Consider the following 20,483-nt stretch of genomic DNA (forward strand, 5'->3'; position numbering starts at 1 on the left):
AAACAGTAGCCCCTAGAGTGTTAACAAGGTTTTTCGATATTTGTGCTGTATGACCTAGCTTTTGACCCGAGATGGCCCATATTCGAATTTGACCTAGAAATCATCAAAACAACCTTCCTGACCAATTTCAGGATATTTGGATCAAAACTGCAGCCAAATGAGTGGTAACAAGGTCTTTTTATTTTAAGCTCCAGTGATCTAGTTTTTGACCCGAGATGACCCATATTCGAACATGACCTTGAAAATATCAAAACAACCTTCCTGACCAATTTCGAGGAAATTTGAACTGCAACATTAGCCCCTAGAGTGCTAACAAAAAAAATCTATTTTTAACACCTGTGACCTAGTTTTTACCAGAGATGACCCATATTGAAACTTGACCTAGAAATCATCAAACAATTTCCAGGATATTTGGATCAAAACTGCAGCCAAAATAATGTTTACATTTTTTTCCTCTATTTTTAGCTCCTATGACCTAGTTTTTGACTCGAGATGACCCATATTTGTTCTTCTAAGAAGACCCATATTTGTTCTTGACTTATATTTCATGAGACAAACATTCTGACAAAGTTTGATTATGATCCTATCAAAACTGTGACTGCTACAGTGTTAACAACCCAAATGTTGACAATGCACTACGCACAACAACTGACATAGCCCCATCACTATAACTCACCTTGACCATGTGAGCTAACAGCTTACACTTTCAAGTATAGTTAATGTATGACTTTTAGATGTGTTTACAAAATGGTCACCAAGTATAAAGACAATACACCAAAGAACTTAAAAAGTTATGATCAACATTAATGGAAACACCAACATGACTTTAACAACACCTTATAAAATGAACATTTCTCCAAAAATTAATGCCTCCAGGAAAATGCCCCTTGTTACACAACTAATCAAGGAGTCCAAATTTCATGTTAATGCAGCTTGTTTAACAACTGTGCCTTGTCATGATAAGCAAGTATTCCAAGTTTCTTGTTGATATCTTTTAAAATATTTGAATAATCCGTTACATTAAAGTTTTTGCATGACAACGGCGAAGACAACAGCCATGAAGCAGCGATTTTAATTGCTTGTCTTTTACTTCCAAATGGTTCAAGTGAACGATTTCACCTAAGTGAAGTATATTTGCAAACATTGCTTAAGTAGATGTTACATGCTTAAATTAATATGTGAGCAAATCAGACATATTCTAAATTAAAAAAATAAATGATAACTGCAAGCTCAGTGGCGTTTTATTTTCATAAAGAAAAAATAAGTTACCTCCTTGATACCGAAACTTCTAAATTGGGTGGTATTGGCATCTTGAATGTCCATATAAAACATGACTGAAACTTGTACACACATATATAAAATTGCTTTATTTTTATTAAACAGCATTACACTATGATATATCTAAAATATAAATAAAATATGTGAAGAGATTGTAAAATCTTGGTTTTAGATAATGATATAAAACTTCCCCTTCTCCAAATTGTTGATGCACAATGAAACAACTTGAACTTTGTGACCAAAACAAATATATTCTCAAAAATGATTTATGACATAGAAACAGCGCTGGAAATCCTACAGCCAGGTTATCCTTAAAATGTTATTTAAATATGGTCATCATTCAAAGAAAGTATAATCAAATTTAATAATCACTGGGAACTACTGTGCAATCAACTTTCTTAATGCTTGAATTGCTTAATCTTCATGGCAAGAACTAACAAACCCATATAACGGAGATGCTTCTCAATGGCTTAAAAATTGTTTGTCTTCAACTAGCCCAACATATACATTTTAACTGTGTATATATCAGAATGTTATACATGTAGTAAATACCTGTCTGTAAAAGCAGGTATTCAGCAAATAAAAATCCTAGCAAAATTGATTAAAATCTTTTGCAAAGTTAATCGATTCATTCCAATATATATTAAAATATTTGTTTCAAATAGTTTGAAATTTCCATAAACTAAAATAAAAACATTTCACACTAAACACCACTAACATTCCTAATAAAAATATTGCAAAGTTTTCAACGTAAGATTTTAAAATGCCCTAGAATATCAATAAATATATAAATCAAAATGGCATTGATGTCAGGTTGGTATTTTCATTTTATACTTGAGTGATTGTGTCTGACTTCAGTGGATGAAATCTAACAATATTAAAGTTTTCCTTGTGAATACCCATCACAACTTGTGTCATGTAAAGTCGTCCTCAGGATTGTCAACTTTCTCTTCCACAGAGTGGTAGTGTTCTCCTAGTCCATATGCATGTCTGTAATATCTGTAATGATTAACATTTTGAGAATAAATTTTGAAATATATGTAAGTAAGTATATTAAAGTAAGTACCGAAAATTATCATTAACAAAATCCACTTTAGAATGGGGGGCATAAACAGAAAGACAAATCAAGCCATCAATGTTTTTGTGGTCATCACAAAAACGATATTTGATTGGCTAATGTTGACTTTTACCACATTTATTTTCCAATCAAATACTGGGCTGCTAACACTCCTAATTTATTTAGAATGGTTTCCTGTAGCTGCATATTCATACAGCTTCATATTCATACAGAAAAGGTTACATGTATTTATGTGGTAAACTTCAAAGATTTTGTGAAAGACCAACACTGGTCTAGAGGCAATTTTAATCAGTTTCAATGTCTATGAAATTGTGGAAGTACCGTAAAAGTACTTATTTCTGCGGGCTTAATATTCTGCGATTTTTGTTAAAATAAGGGGTTTTAAATTTCTTCGTATTTTTTTTCTGCGGTGTTATCATTCTCGCATTGATGCGTTTTATTTCTGCGTTTTAACTATAAGATATTTATACAAAATTAACCGATAAAAAAAGACAACATTTCAAGATTTGATAATGTAACATTACTTCCACGACTGATAATGTGTTTCGTCGTAATCAATATGTATCGGTATATGCACGTGCATATGCACGAAAATAACATTTTAATACTGTATTTGTATAAATATGAAGTGTGAAAATAAAAAATGGCAAAATCGCACGTCGACTAAATATATTGTACGGATACATAAAAGGTGTATTTATAGCGAGTGTAGGACAATAGCACCCCCGGACGAAAGCCCCCCCTTCTAAAAATGACAAGGTGGACAAAAGCCCCCTCATGAAATTTCCACATAGGACAAAAGCCCCCCCCATAAAAAAGTAAAGGTAGGACAAAGCCCCCCCCCCCCATTGTCCATCAAATTTACATTTAGTGTAAATGAATTAATGGGTGAGAAGACTATGGCACAATTTCTGTATGCCATGTCACAATGTATCAGACTCAACTAAATGTGAACTTTTTCTGAAACTGAACTGTAGCAGAGACTGTGAGAATAATTTATCAATAAAGTGTGCTTTATTTCATCCATGTGCTCTTCATCTTCATGTTTGTAATATTTTTAAGCATGCATGTATTAAAGTTGTGTTTTTTATGTGTATAAAAAAACATAGTGTTAATGATATTAATTTGATCCCTTTACAATAGTGATTAAACATTACTACTCTTCTGACGCTTATTGTGTATATGAAAAGCTATGAATTCAGTATTACATGTATGTATTATTTCATCTGTTATCATACTTTGTTATCACTTCAATATATACATTATTAATAAACATTAAAGCGGCACGCCTGCAGATTCATCCTAATTTTCATGAAAATTTTGAAAATGTATTTAAAGGTAAAAAATTGTGAAATGAACAAAGAAATTACTTGACACATTACAATCGGCACTTAAAATCCACGTAAATTACCAAAAAGAGGTCAAAATATGCATAAATAGCCCTTACTGCGTTAGTAACGCAGTATAAATATGGTGATAAATACTACAAAATACAGTCATTAATTGCACATAAGGTATACACTATATGTAAATTTGATGGACCATGGGGGGGCTTTTGTCATACCTTTACTTTTTTATGGGGGGCTTTTGTCCTATGTGGAAATTTCATGGGGGGGCTTTTGTCCACCTTGTCATTTTAGAAGGGGGGCTTTCGTCGGGGGGGGGGGGGGGGGAGGGCTTTTGTCCGTATCCCATTTTTAGTAGGTTTTAATTTTAATGAAAATACCACACAAGGGCCATTTTTGCACCACCTGTCAAACTATAATTATAGTTTGTTGTTTTTTTTATTCACAAAATTTTTTATTCACAAAAAAGACCCATCAAGCTTGAGGTGAGTGAAAATCATACAAACATGATAATTATTTATTTCAACAAAAAGGACAAGCAAAGTAAGTTTTTTTTAAAAATATTTTGTTCATGACGGATACATAAAAAATCCCATCTACAAAAGCGGATAACTACAAGTGGTATTGTATTTATACTATCCCCCGGTAGTTGAAATTCGACATAAACAAGGGAAGGCTTAATTTTCTGCGATTTTTAAATCTGCGGTGTCGTTATGAACCGCAGAAATAAAGTTCCCGCAGAAAAAGTACTTATACGGTAATTTACTCTGCGCTATGAGTGTTGTGTCCACATCCATTTCTCTAAGGAAATGGACAAGCTGTTTCTCATGTTTTTATAAACAGATTTAGGCAGAATGTGGTTAAACCGTTATTTTAGCAGAGTAGTTAAGGTTACTGACTTCAACATCACTTGCCCTTCATGGGCTCACTCAGGAGCCCACTTAATGCATTCTGCCTGTTATAATGTACAGTGGACCACCTGAGATCTTCCTCCAGAAAGACACCATTTAGTGTCAGTGTGTAACTTAAAATCTAACAACTTTAGTTACAGCTAAATATATGTATCAATATCACTTACCATTTCATGCAAAATATTATATATAGAGAGCCAATGAGTAAAATCACTGAACCATTATAAACATTTAAAACCAACAAGATTATAATTGTCTTCCTTTTTTTTCTTGGTTCAGGTTTAAGTCACGCTGTAAGAAAAGTTTTCAGTTTTAATGATGGAGAAAGACGTCTGTACATTGTGTTTGACAGGAGCAAACACCTGTAAAGAACCATCAACCTTCCATTAGCAACATGTCTACATTTGTCAGTAAAAATTAATTGATTTGTTCAATTATAACAAAATCAGCTTGACTTACGTTAAAACTAGTGGATTGCCACCATAATGTTCTCCAGTAAGTATTGATGGGCCTTCAGATTGAACAACTTCTACAGGTATCCGTAACACATTACACAATGCTTGTATCTGCAATAAACCACATCATATCATTAACTCTGTATCACATGGTAACTTACTATACTATATAGTTAATAAAATATTATCCAGTCAGGTATGTATTTCTCATTGCTGGTTAGGTTAATAATAAAAGTATAATATTTATGTGCCTTGGTAACAGACCAATTACAGGGCTAGAGCTAAACTTTTTTTTCCACTTTCAAATTTTTGACAGTACAAGAAATCCTAACTCGCAACAAGAGCTGTCGGTAGAACAGAACGCTCCACTATTCTTAGTGCTTGATAGTAAAAAAAGCCTTGATTAAAAGGTAAAACTTTCTCAGTAAAGAAAAAGGCAAAATTTTTCTTTAAATCCATATTACAGTTATAGGCCTTGGAGAGAGTCATATTATGCTCTCAAAGAAGAGTATAAATTTTAACATGTTTCAAAGCCTTATGTCAATGAACTTTGAAAATATTTGAGGTATTACAAAAACTTTAACGTAAATTCTAAGTCGAACAAGAGCTGTCGGTAGGACAGCAACGCTCGACTGTTCTTAGTGCTTGATAGTAACAAAAAATGCTTGATACAGTTACCTCCTCCTGTTTACAGGTTGGGGTCATGATGGTGAACAAGTGTGCAAAGTTTCAAAGCCATAAGTCAATGGACTTTGAAAATATTTGAGGTATTACAAAAACTTTAACGTAAATTCTAATTTGAAAAAGGGGCATAATTCTGTCAAAATGCTTGATACAGTTCCCTCCTCCTGTCTACAGGTTGGGGTCATGATGGTGAAAATGTGTGCAAAGTTTCAAAGCCATAAGTCAATGTACTTTGAAAATATTTGAACTATTACAAAAACTTTAACGTAAATTCTAAGTCGAAAAAGGGGCATAATTCTGTCAAAATGCTTGATAGAGTTACCTCATCCTGTCTACAGGTTGGGATCATGATGGTGAACAAGTGTGCAAAGTTTCAAAGCCATATGTCAATGGACTTTGAAAATATTTGAACTATTAAAAAAACTTTAACATAAGTGGTTACACCGAAGCAGACGCCGACACCGACGCTCGGGTGACTACAATAGCTCTACTTATTCTTATGGAATAGTCAAGCTAAAAAGGGGCATAATTCTGTCAAAATGCTTGATACAGTTACCTCCTTCTGTCTACAGGTTGGGGTCATAATGGTGAACAAGTGTGCAAAGCTTCAAAGCCATATGTCAATGGACTTTGAAAATATTTGAGGTATTACAAAAACTTTAACGTAAATTCTAAGTCAAAAAAGGGGCATAATTCTGTCAAAATGCTTGATACAGTTCCCTCCTCCTGGCTACAGGTTGGGGTCATGATGGTGAACAAGTGTGCAAAGTTTCAAAGCCATATGTCAATGGACTTTGAAAATATTTGAGGTATTACAAAACTTTAACATAAGTGGTTACGCCGATGCGGACGCCGACGCTCGGGTGACTACAATAGCTCTACTATTTGAATAGTCGAGCTAAAAACAAAACTGAACTTACATGTTTTCATAGCATTTAATAATAAACATCATGATGCTGATGCATATATCTGTATGTGTTTATAGTGAAATTGCTATTTTGTATGAATTGCCATTGGAAGTGACATTTCTTTTAACAAAGTTTTATAAATTTATATTCATTAACTATCTGCTACATTACCAAAAGTTTGCAGGTGTGAAGAAAAGTTTCTGGCATTTTTCTATTTTAAATTGTATTTCCCTTCTTTTTTTGCTCTGGATTAAAAGCAGTACAAATGTATTTACATTTTACTCATAGCAGACAGTATAGATTTTTGTAATCCATATATGTCATGATATACTAAACGTCACTCTAAATCAATAAATGCCAGTCTTTTAGATGTACTAGTACGAAATACAGTCTGTCATTCTGGGATATATGTTTGTATTTTTTTAAAAGTATTTGTAAACAATTAATATTAACTAACATCTATACTTATTAAAACATAATCAAATATTTTTATTGTTTAAGAAAAGTTGTGTAAGAGTGCACATAAAATCATCTGTATAGTAAATCATTATCACAAAAGTGTGCAAACTCCACAACCTAATTATTACCTCCAACTGTCCTCCCCATGCTGGTGTAGTCTCTAAATCATTACAGTAAGCTTCAAAATCATCTGCAATAGAAGTTTATATGAGCCGTGCCATGATAAAACCAACATAATGGGTTTGCGACCAGCATGGATCCAGACCAGCCTGCACATCTGCTCAGTCTGATCAGAATCCATGCTGTTCGCTATCAGTTTCTCTACTTGTTATAGGGTTTGTAAGCGAACAGCATGGATCCTGATCAGACTGCGCGGATGCTGAGGCTGGCCTGGATTCATGCTGGTCGCAAATGCATTACGCTGGTTTTGTCATGACGCAGCTCATATTATAAAGATGTGATACAAAATTATATCATCCTAAGGAATTCATTCATTACAGTAAAACCTAGAACAAATGTTTTTTTCATATGTACAAAGCAACACAGGACTTATTTAACTTTGTTTGTTCACTTTGTGAACTAATGCATGTCGTATTTATATTTGCAGAAGTTTGAATGATATCACTGGCACATCTCAACAATTTATTTGCTGAAAATAAAGTATCAACCATTTTAAAGTTCCAGTCAACACTCAAACATTAAAAAAGTAAAAAGTTAGCTCATAAATGAAGATATGGCTGGTAAGGTATTTTGGTATATAATCAGGATTAATCTATTATATCTTATCAGTTACTGAGAAGTTTCACTGAGAATACAAAATTAGATCTACAAGTGCTTCTTTTCTGAACAGCAAACTCATATCTTAATCACTAATAAAATATTTACATGTGGTATTTATTGTTTCTGTTCTATCATAGATCATATTCAAAATCAAATAAAAATATCAGTTAAATGTATAAACTTTATATCTGAACTATTATTGCAAAAAATTGATATTTATTGATAATACATCATTACATGGACCAATCAGGTTTAAAATAAATTCTTTAGTTAATGTACCTAAGAGTATATTATAACAGCTTTGTTTTTAATACACATGAAAATAAAACTAGTATTACATGAATGTCTATATAAGAAATATCCTGGAGTTTAAATATTATACATGTATTATACCTTGTGTAAAGCAGTCACCATTATCTTTAGATAGAAATGGAAGAAAGTCGTCAGCATGCTCCCTCATGTACTTAGCAACTTGAGTCCTCAAACTGTCCACACTACTCTGTCAACAGACACAACATATCAATATGTTATTCAAGTCCATTTTAATCAAATTTGCATGTCATGAATGCTTATGTATTATATTAAATTGTCATCTATTTTAGAAAACAATAAACAAGACTTTTTCCAGCATTTTTGGAACACAAGTCTTTTAACACCCTTAATATTAGAAATGTTAGCAGCATTTTCCTAAAAACTAGGAATTCATGTTTAGTGGCTGGGGCAGTGATCATTCAGAACATGGGTTTGAACCATATTCCATTCACAACCACATTCCATCATAGGAAACCAGTACAGGTTAGTTCCAACAAGCAGACTCAATACTGGTTTAAATCAGCTTCAAGCTGTTATCACAAACAAGCTAAATGAAATACAGTAAACTCCGCTTACAACAAACTCATCGGGACATTCAAAATCTGTTACTTATATCCGGAGTTCCTTTTAAGCATATAGCGAATTAGTTCCTTGTATCAGGAGTTTTTATAGCGAACAGATTTACATATAACGAACTGTTTGTTTACCAACGTCTGCCATTTTGAAGAGCATTTGATTAAGAAAAAATAGTTGTTTATTTCTATTTTAGACACAATATCCGAAAGCGTACTTTTTGGAATTTGAAAATCCTTTGGTATTTCAGTTTTAATTTTACTCCCTTTCTCAATTTCACATAAAACATCATATTCAGTACTTTTCGTTTTCTTTCCATTATTAAGAAAACCAAGATTTTCGATTTTTCTTTCCTTTTATATAGGGTTAACGCACGTTTTTCCGTGTTATAACGTCTGCAGAGTCCCGAGGAACGGTTGGTGCCCGAGCCCGGTAGGGCGAGGACTCTAACAGTTCCAAGGGACTCTGCAGACTTTATAACACGAAATAGATTTCTTTTCATTTAAATTTTAAATCAAGCATACTTTGTAGTTTTCAATGATTTATACAAAACGAAAGTTGAAAATGCGGGATCAATTTACGGATAGCCGATATTTTGGAGTTCGTTATAAAAGTTTAATTTTCTGTACTTTTAACTAAATTGGGACTAAGAAATGAGTTCCTTATAAGCGATAATTCCTTATAACCGTGTTCGCTATAACCGTATATTTTTATATTAAATAAAGAAGGGCAAAATTTGGGCCAAAATAAATTGTTCCTTATAACCGGAAGTTCGCTATAACCGTGTTCGCTATAAGTGAAGTTTACTGTACTGTTTAACTATGACTGGAATTTGTCTAATAATAAATTAAGCAAAATAGTTTTCAATTAGAGCCTGGTATGTGTAGTCAGATTACAACTACACTTCAACAACACTAAATTAGCTATTGTCAGTACAGTACTAAATGAATTATAAGTCATGCAACAACACTAAATTAGCTATTGTCAGTACAGTACTAAATGAATTATAAGTCATGCAACAACACTAAATTAGCTATTGTCAGTACAGTACTAAATGAATTATAAGTCATGCAACAACACTAAATTAGCTATTGTCAGTACAGTACTAAATGAATTATAAGTCATGCAACAACACTAAATTAGCTATTGTCAGTACAGTACTAAATGAATTATAAGTCATGCAACAACACTAAATTAGCTATTGTCAGTACAGTACTTAATGAATTATAAGTCATGCAACAACACTAAATTAGCTATTGTCAGTACAGTACTTAATGAATTATAAGTCAGATCCATGCTGTACATTGTTGATTCTATCAAAATCGTAAAATTTAGCACAGAACAGTATAGAGGTTGTTAGAGGCTGGTTTGGGATGCAGAGGGGCCTAACTTGGTAACATATGAAAGTTGTTAATACTATAATATAGATATTATATAATACATACTGAGATTTTTCTGTCCTCCAACTGATGGGCAACTGCTGCATATAAACTAAAAAATATAAAAAATATCCAGATATAGTTAGTCTAGAAACGGAAATGTTTAGAGAATGATTTACATTTATCTCTTTTCAAGACTCAAACAGTTAATACATAGCTATCACTGTAGCTGCTGAAATGGAATGAAGCTATGGTTGCTAAGCTGACTATGGTTGCTTGTAGCAATACTGCTGAAGAATTATTTTTAGCACAAGAAGGCAACTGAGAAGAACAACCAACATTCCAAAAGCTAGCTGGAAATGTTCTATTTAGGAATGCAATGCTCTATATAATCATTTGAACCAAAAGTGGCAAGTGGTATTTACTTCAAAGTCAGAGACCTTAAATGCTTGGTCACCAGATTCAACTGTCTGGATGAAATAACCCATTACATTGTACTTTCATTATACTAAGACCGGGGTCATGTATTTGCTAGTATTGCTATTAGTATAAATGCATTTACAATGATGCTGGTTTATCTGTGATATCTAAAATACCATTCAAAATACCTTATCATGCTAAAACTATAAACATATTACACAAAAAACAATGATAATTTATTCCTTATTCACATGTCAGTTATCTTATTGGTAAACTTAAGGAAAAGTTTCTACCAAACTTACCAATTACCATCAGAGGGAATCTGAAAATACAAATGATCAACATTGTTATTAAATGAAACTACTCCCAATGTCATGAGAAATTAAAACCCAATGTCATGAGAAATTAAAACATGTACAGGGAGGTAATCAATTAACTCATATAAGTATTCATAACTAATTAAAGTTATATAAAGTTATTCATAAACTAAGATTAATGTCAAAAAGGCATTTCAATGTTCATCCATATTAAAAACTCTTATTTTGGTGAGATTAACACCAGTACATGATAAACCCAAAAAACGTTTTAATGTAATTATAAATATTTTCCTTTTCTAAACCTACCATTACATTTTTAACACAAAATCATCTTTGTAATTACTCATTACTTTGTCAAATTAACAAAATGGACTCTTGTAACTTCCCAAAATAGCTTAAATGAGTTTCACAAACACTGTAGATGATGCCTTTATCACAAATGATATTCAACTTTGGTACAATTTGTTCTATACTGCTCTATTTACAGAATGGATATTTGCTACATTCATAATTATATAAGTACTATATGCCAGCAAGCAGAATTGTTTTTGGATGTATTCATATTATACAGCATACTTATAAGTCTATAAAATTACCAATACCAGCCCACCTAACATGTCTTCTATATATGACCTGCATTAAATTCATAACTGTCCAAAATTTAGGGCAAACAGTGTTAAAATTAATAAGAGTTGTCAAAATTTGTGGGCTAGACAATTCTACTATCGCTAGTGGCCTCTTGAATATAACAATTACTGTATTAACAGTTAGTCAGACATCATGGAAATTTAGGCTGGTCAAGCTCTATAATAGAATCAAAAGGACTGTTCAAATCACCACTAAAACATTAGAATGCTGAAACTAACCTCATGTATCTGTAGACCTCTCTGTTTAAGGACTGACTTTATTTTCACAGCTTCCATATGTCTAGATGATGTCAGGTTCTCTATCTCTTGTTCTCTTATTCTCTCTTCCCTCTCTTCATCCTTAGCTGCTTTCTTGTTCTGTACATAAATGTATCATGTTTAACTTGTATAGAAATAAAGCAAACAAATAAAGCAAATAAAATATTAAAGGAATGTAAAGAAAATAATTTATCAGACCTTATTCATTAGAATAATAATAGGTCTCATATCATAGGTTTGTTGTATTTTGATAGTATCATTAATCATATATTATATGTATCATAAAATGCACATGTAGATATCTATTTCCAGAACATTGTGAAAATATTGAAGGCATTTATTTACCAGGAAGGGAAGTAAAGGAAATTAAGGGAAAAAAAAACAACAGAAAAAACAGACAAAATTTAACCACAAATAAGAATATTTATTTATACAAACTACAGGAACTTCTTTAAAAAAACTTTCTAGTGTTTTGTACACATATATTCTTAAATAACGTTTTATGCCAAAAACAAGAAGTTAGACTAAACTGCGCCCCTAAAATAAGAAATCAGACTTGTCACTTACCCTTCTTTTCTGTGCTTTACTTTGTTTCTTTGGTTTTGCTGATTGTTGTACCACTTCATCTTGTCCATCATGGTCCTCAGTGCTCAATTTGTCCACTGAATTAACAACTTCTTCAATTTCAGCATCCTAAAATGACCAACATCTAAGAGATCAGAAAGATACTGCAATAGCATTCACATGTATTTACAAGTTGTCATAATGAGAAAATTGAATGAGTGAAGATTATTCTTCAAGCTGAATAGAATTATATTATGCGAGCCTTTTACAAGCACAATATCATGTAATCAAAGAGTTCAATGAATTTAGTTATGAGCTTACATGAATATTCTATTTATTACATACATAAATAAGAACTATTTTTCATTTAAAACAATCACTTTTTCATTGACATGACTAGTGTTACTGTGTAATGCCAACAATGTGCACTTTTTAGCTACATGTATGTCTATATAACTTAAATGATATCACATCAAATATATGCACGACCGTGCCATACTATTTTTACAGAGTCATAAAAGCTGTGATAAAATGAAACACTGTACACAAGTTAAAATGTTTTTCTGGGTAATTTCCCATATATACATAAATGCCCCTATGCCCATTTAACATGTGACATTACACTCATTTACATTGAACTTCTATTGCATTATATATAATTTTCATAAATTAAATCAAACTTGAAGTCACAAATTTTTCCTTTATTACTGTCATTGCAAAATTATGTTCACACATCTGTACATCTTACCATTGTGGGGTTAACATTATGTACAATATCACACTAAGGATGTGATATTTATAATGAGGAAATGAAAGATAACAGATGATGGGATTATTTCTTTCAGTAAACACCATTTTTCCAGATGTGATGTAGAAATTAGAAAGTACTAACTTCCTCTACAATATTATTGTCTTTAAGCTCTGCCAGTTCCTTCTGATGTTTAGCAGTCAGTTCAGCTTCTAGTAATGCAATCTTTTCTGTAGTTTCTTTCTTTTTCTTTTTATCTCCCTTGGTGACACCATGCTTCAATTTCTGAATTTCAGCTAAAAATACAAGTTACACAGAAATTTCATCAAAAACTTTGTAGAAAATAATTATAAAGTATTAAGTCATAAAAATATTTATGAGCCCTAGCCATACATGAGATAAGTACAGCTAGAACTTTTGGCTAGAACTATGGGCCTTATGGCTAGCCACTTCCTAAAGAAATCAATATATTACCTTTTAATTTAGTAAAACAATACAAACTTGTTAATTTATACATGATTGTAGATTTCTTTGCACTTTATTTTGATGTTAAGTGACAGTAAACTGACATTTAGCAATACTATAAATAGAATTTTGGTGATTTCCGTGAATAACAGAGAACATATAGTATATGAGTACATCTATAACTGCTCTGAGATGGTGACCATGCGACACCATACTATTCGCTGTGACAGATACATGTATCATTGTATGCTAACTTGCAACACAGGAAGTGCAAGAAAGGTAAATAACATGTCATTTTACATTAAAGCTACTTAATTAATTATAACCTTAATTTTATTAACTTTTATATTTTAATTACCATACTACGGTACTTAATTAATAAAGGAGAGGTACATATGATGTGGATCTACAAATTCCTCTTGTTTCTCAACATTTCTTGACAAGACTGTATGGTAAAAGATACGCCAGCATCCATTATTTGACGCCTTGGACAAGTAAGAATATAATGAGCTGACAACTTCCCTACTACTGAGATTATGCAACCACATTTCAGGAATTGGATCTAACAACTTCATTATAAACAAGAATTTGTAACAGAGTTACCAACGTCCCCCGCCCCGGGAGTTTTATATGAAGCATAAAATTGTGCTATTTCAAAAGATTGAGGTATGGACCTCAGGACATTCAGTCCAAAATTATGATCAATGCTAGATCTGCAAATGTAACAATAAATTTGTTAAAAAAATAAAATGAAACACGGAATTTAAAAATCTATCATGTTAAGCTTTGACCTCTAAGTGTGAACTTGACCTTGGAGGTAGGGGAGCAGGTGTTGTGCATGACATAACGTCTTATTATTGTGACTATTTCTGCCAAGTTATTTCAAAATCCCTTGAACTATGAAGAAGTTCTAGATTCAACACAAAATATACCCTATAATAGACTATGTTAATTTTTGACCTCTAAGTGTGACCTTGACCTTGGAGGTAGGGATGCAGGTGTTGCGCATGACACATCCTCTTATTATAGTGACTATTTGTGCGAAGTATTTTCACAATCCTTTGATCTATGAAAAAATTATAGACCTGACACAAAATATACCCTGTAACAGACTATGTAAGTATTTGACCTCCAAGTGTGACCTTGACCTTGGAGGTAGGTGACCGGTTTTTGCGCATGACACATCATCTGATTATTGTTAACAATTATGGCAAGTATTTACAAAAGTCCTTCATAGATAAGAAAGTTATGGACTGGACACGACATATACCCTCAAATAGATAATGTTGACCTTGAATGAACAAGTACGACCTTGACCCTGAAGGTACGGGTCTGGTTGTTGCGCATGACACATCGTCTTATTATAACAAACATTTGTGCCAAGTTATCTCAAATTCCTTTGATAAATGACAAAGTTATGGACCGGACACGAAATATACCCTGTAACAGACTATGTTAATATTTGACCTCCAAGTGTGACCTTGACGTTGAAGGTAGGCAACTGGTTTTTGCGCATGACACATCGTCTGATTATTATGAACAATTATGGCAAGTATTTACAAAAACCCTTCATAGATAAGAAAGTTATGGACCGGACACGAAATATACCCTGTAACAGAATATGTTAATATTTGACCTCCAAGTGTGACCTTGACCTTGAAGGTAGGTGACTGCTTTTTCCGCATGACACATCGTCTGATAATTGTGAACAATTATGGCAAGTATTTACAAAATCCCTTCATAGATAAGAAAGTTATGGACCGGACACGAAATATACCCTGTAACAGACTATGTTAATATTTGACCTCCAAGTGTGACCTTGACGTTGAAGGTAGGCAACTGGTTTTTGCGCATGACACATCGTCTGATTATTATGAACAATTATGGCAAGTATTTACAAAAACCCTTCATAGATAAGAAAGTTATGGACCGGACACGAAATATACCCTGTAACAGAATATGTTAATATTTGACCTCCAAGTGTGACCTTGACCTTGAAGGTAGGTGACTGCTTTTTCCGCATGACACATCGTCTGATAATTGTGAACAATTATGGCAAGTATTTACAAAATCCCTTCATAGATAAGAAAGTTATGGACCGGACACGAAATATACCCTGTAACAGACTATGTTAATATTTGACCTCCAAGTGTGACCTTGACCTTGAAGGTAGGTGACTGGTTTTTGCGCATGACACATCGTCTGATTATTGTGAACAATTATGGCAAGTATTTACAAAATCCCTTCATAGATAAGAAAGTTATGGACCGGACACGACATATACCCTCAAATAGGCAATTTTGACCTTGAATGAGCAAGTGTGACCTTGACCCTGGAGGTAGGGGTCTGGTTGTTGCGCATGACACATCGTCTTATTATAATAAACATTTGTGCCAAGTTATTTCAAATTCCTTTCATAAATGACAAAGTTATGGACCGGACACGAAAGTGTGACGGACGGACAGACGGACGTACTCACAAAATGGTACTTGTGTGACTTTTCCTTTGATCTTTTTGGCCATTTTTGGTCACACAAGCCTTAAAAAAAAGACACACAAGTAAAACGGAATGAATAGGATCAAAGAGAATTTACTGTTACCCATTGTTCTCCAAGTCACACAAGTACCTCTGGGTTCGTACGGACAGACGTCCGGACGGACAGACGGAGCCTATTTCTATATCCCCCTTTTTTCTTCGAAAAGGCGGGGGACAATAACTACAGGATTTATGAGGACGATTTGTGTCTATTGTTAATATCTAGTGATGTAAGAAGTGTGTGGTTGTTATGCTCTCATGAAGACCAAGTAATTAGACTTGTCAAAGAGACATCAAGATAATTTTGGACGGGCAATGTCCTTTTCAAAGTACAACCACAAACTGCTTAATTCTCCCAACTAATTAGACTTGTCAAAGACACATCAAGATAATTTTGGACGAGCAATGTCCTTTTCAAAGTACATCCACAAACTGCTTAATTCTACACAGACGCTAGCCCAACTAATTAGACTTGTCAAAGAGACATCCAGATAATTTTGGACAGGTGGTGTCTGGTTTGACAGTATGAAAAAAAAAGTTTGTAAAATGGGTCAAATCGTTCACGCCAAATTAATTAGGCTAGCTCTCATGATGATGTGTATATATATATAAATACTTTTACATGTTCAGATAGTTTAGCTTTGATAGTTTATTCATATAAGACGTGTACAAAATGCACATGATCACAAAATACATGCATTCAAATAAAATAAAATGTATTCTTCAAGGAAATAATGAATAAAATTAATGTATATATCTTCAAAGATCTTCTCTTTAATTGCATGAAAATGCGTGACAAACCACATATTAACACCTACGATAATTGACGTGCCATGTATACAATAAATATTTTTAACACTATCAAATAAGTTTGCCGAAACCATAACCTATTTTGTTATAGTATTATACAAGATAAATTTATCGAACCTGTATTTCGACGAAACCACTTTCACCCCTATATAGTTCTGGCTTCCATATAAAACTTTATATGTCGCTTTTATTTTGATGTTGTGCGACAGACAGTAAAGTTATGGGTCAACCCTATTTGCAAAGGCTACCAGGATTTTGGCAGTTTGTGTGCAGTACATAAAAACCTTTTAAAATCACCCTTATTAATCAAATTTGGCTCAAATAAAAATACCATTTGATAAAAAACAAATCAATTCTGAATCAATTCATGTTTTGTTTTTAAATGAAACTTCAATGAAATTGTGTACCCAACTATTTAATATGGAAATATGTAGAGAATGTTTACCAATGCCAATATAGAGTCTGCTTTCAAATGAAATCTGGTGGGACTTAAGTTTTGGGAATTCTAGCATCTATTTTTAGTAACGGACCATACACTATTTTTACTAATTGTACAATTTTAAATTAATCCATGAATCATCACTCAAAACATAAATCCAACATGTTTTTGGTACAATGTCTGTTGTTGAATAAATACACTGTTATTCATAATTGCAAAGCCAAAGCATTTGGGTCACCAAATGTCATGCAAAGGTATCCGAACCTAAACTCTCGCTAGTCACGTGATAATTAGGGCAGCAATGGTGGCGAATTTTATGAAATGTGAACCCACTGATAAACTATGAGGCATTATTTCATCAATCTTACGTTCTGTGTTCAAAAATATAGACTGAAGTGTCCCAAATATATCTAACTACCTGTATTAAAATAGCTTTTGTCCAGATCACGAAAATTTATTGAATAACAGCATGACATTATAAATATGTCAAGGTTCTGGTTGACTTTCCATACGGGATTGGCTTCAGCGAACAGGTCTAGCAGTACTATAAAACCTGTTCACTGAAGTCTCTTTTGCTGACCCCTATAAAACCTATTAGCCAAAGTCTCAAGTAACTTTATATATGACCGCCTCTGTGGTCGAGGGGTTAGAGTAAATGACTTCTAATCCAGTTACATCTGTGGCGTGGGTTCGATCCCCAGGAGATGCTTTGGTAGTTTAGCACGGAGGAAGGTAGTCTAGTACTGGTGTAACTCTCCAGGAACGATGGTTAGGAAACTACCCGCCTAAATGACTGAAATACTGTTGGGAAAAGGCGTAAATGAAACAAACAAACAAACAAAAAACTTTATATCTCTCTTTCTCTCTTTTCAACAAAAGTGATAGGTATACAATTATGTTTCAGCCACTTGCTTATGAATTGAAGATTTCAGGTCTATGAGAGACGATATTACCCCACCCACTATTTAATTCATTGACCTTTTCGAAAACCTAGCTAAACACCGTTTTCCGGTACGTTACCGTTTTAGCTCTGGGGAATTACACCAAATGAAGTACATAACACAGTTACGTGATATTTCTATTTTTCTATCATTATTTAACCGTTTAAGGTGAAAAAATTGATGTTTTTGAAAATTATCAATATTCCTTTAATATCTATTGCAAATTATTCAAAAAAATAAATTATTTATAATGAAAATCAATAAAATTCAAACAGACGTAGTGGAATCTTCCATAATAAATAAGGTTATTTTCTGCGTTAACTTGTGTATTTACTTTATTTTTTGTATGGAATTATTCATACAATGATATTTAATTATTTTTTATAAAGAAATAACTGTTTTATTTCAATTTAATTTAAAAAAAGGCCGAAAACATCGAGTTCGCTATTACACTCCATTAGGTGAATTCCCCAGAGCTATGTACAGAAAGTACCGGAAAACGGCGTTTAGCTAGGTTTTCGAATTCGTGAATGACAGGCGATATTACCCCACCCACTATTTTTGCCTATACCTGACACATATCAACCATTATAACTTATAAATAGTATTTATCACCGGATGAAATTTAAAGGAAAATATTCAAAATGTAGTGCTTTCATAATCTTAAGCACCTTGGAGATCCTTCTTCTCTTTCCTTTGACGTTGTAGCAGTAGTTCTTCCGAGTCACATTTTTTATCTCCAAAGTCGGCCATCTTCTTATGCAGCTTACATCAATAGAAAAAGTAAAATAATTGTCTCTTATTTCACGAAACAAATAATTGTTCACAATCTTTGTTTTTTCAAAAGTTAACACGATAAAAATTATTGATTTAGAATATCGAGTCTTAATGATTTAAAACCCTTTTATTCTTTTGTTTTCACTCTATGTTGTAAGCATTTGTACACCAACGAGGATAATTTGAGAGCCTCTGAAAATGGTATTGTTATTAACCATACAGCTTGTATATTTTGTTAAAAGTACTTAATACGATACATATTAATTGTTTTACTTTACAGGTGATACTTACAAGAATTTCATGTCCAATATTTCTGTACTTACAAGAATTTCATGTCCATTATTTCTGTATGATAATGAAAGATCTAATATTAATACACTTGTTACTATATATTATAGTAACAAAGTTGCCTATGATTTCAACTGATTATGAGTGTCACGTGACGTATTATGAGTTTGCGGCCCGGGGCCGAGAACTAGTTATCAGCCCGCAGAACATGTGCACGTGCACAAATTGAAACAATGACGTCAATCTCATATTTTACGTCATGAATCAGATAACTGTAAATGTGAAAGTAGGTTGACAGCACATCGTATTTAGTACAAACACATTTTTGTTACTCCTGAAATTCGAAGAAAACTAATACGACAAATTCAATCCGAAAAAAGAATGAAAATAAAACTTGCTTCTTTGAACACACAAACACTTTTTGAAACAGTAAACATCTCCGTACAGAACACAAGAATTTCAACCAAAGAACTTCAAAGTAGATTTCTATTTGTTGTTGTTGTTTTTTTGTTTTTTTTCTTTTTTAAAAATGCTACTATTAGATCTACCAAGTGTATTAAAGACATTAATACACGTCAGAGTAGGGCCGGAACGTGATAATCGGCCCGCAAAATGAATAATGGACCCAAGGGCTTTAGCCCTCTCCTGCCGTGTATTAACCTCTTATTCATGATTTAATTTGTCACAAATTAAATTTTGTGAGACATCTGATAGAGGTACAAAAAGTTATCTAGACTATTCTAGACTAACAAAAATAATGTTGTTTAATTCAAGCCACTGGACTGGTCTTTTTGCCAAGAATTTTGATATAGCCAAACTGCTTATTCTGAATAAACAGGACCAAACTTGCCCTCAGAAAGTAGCATTAATCCCCTAGAATAAACACTGCTGGTGTTTGGTTGCCTTTTTTTAAGTTCAGTTCAGCCACTAACACTGACTGCATCTAAAGTCACAGAGTCTATCCCTTCAAAATGTGATATCCCAGCGGGATAAAAAACCCTAATATTTTTACCCTCCTTTGACCCTTATCCAAATTTCTGATATCAGAGTTTGAATTCCTGATATTTGTCTTTCAGTCTACTCTAAATAACAAATTTCAATGTAAACAAAT

The 20,483-nt window shown here is 32.9% G+C and overlaps 1 protein-coding gene across 1 annotated transcript; it reads right to left on the bottom strand.

Annotated features, from left to right (window-relative positions):
- Positions 1-1,348: 1,348 nt before the first annotated feature.
- Positions 1,349-19,122, bottom strand: LOC132743475 (deubiquitinase OTUD6B-like). The gene is made up of 10 exons (XM_060731991.1): positions 18,979-19,122; positions 13,262-13,413; positions 12,373-12,498; positions 11,767-11,904; positions 10,886-10,905; positions 10,230-10,275; positions 8,293-8,398; positions 7,248-7,309; positions 5,073-5,179; positions 1,349-2,277 (listed from the first exon to the last, which is right to left on the bottom strand). Exons 1-10 carry the CDS (start codon positions 19,058-19,060, stop codon positions 2,193-2,195), a joined length of 924 nt encoding a protein of 307 aa, XP_060587974.1. The 5' UTR covers positions 19,061-19,122; the 3' UTR covers positions 1,349-2,192.
- Positions 19,123-20,483: the final 1,361 nt, after the last annotated feature.

This window comes from Ruditapes philippinarum, unplaced genomic scaffold (assembly GCF_026571515.1).
Source record: "Ruditapes philippinarum isolate M1 unplaced genomic scaffold, ASM2657151v2 ctg483_1_1_1_1, whole genome shotgun sequence".
In the NCBI taxonomy this organism is placed as follows: domain Eukaryota; kingdom Metazoa; phylum Mollusca; class Bivalvia; order Venerida; family Veneridae; genus Ruditapes; species Ruditapes philippinarum.

Bases quoted from the DNA above. Each gene is read 5' to 3' on its own strand.
- LOC132743475 (XM_060731991.1), bottom strand. From the start codon at position 19,060: ATGGCCGACTTTGGAGATAAAAAATGTGACTCGGAAGAACTACTGCTA. The intron at 11,905-12,372 runs GTAAGTGACAAG...ATTTATGTACAG, and splicing joins GTAAAGCACAGAAAAGAAGG to AACAAGAAAGCAGCTAAGGA. The intron at 7,310-8,292 runs GTATAATACATG...CTTCTATTGCAG, and splicing joins TGGTGACTGCTTTACACAAG to ATGATTTTGAAGCTTACTGT.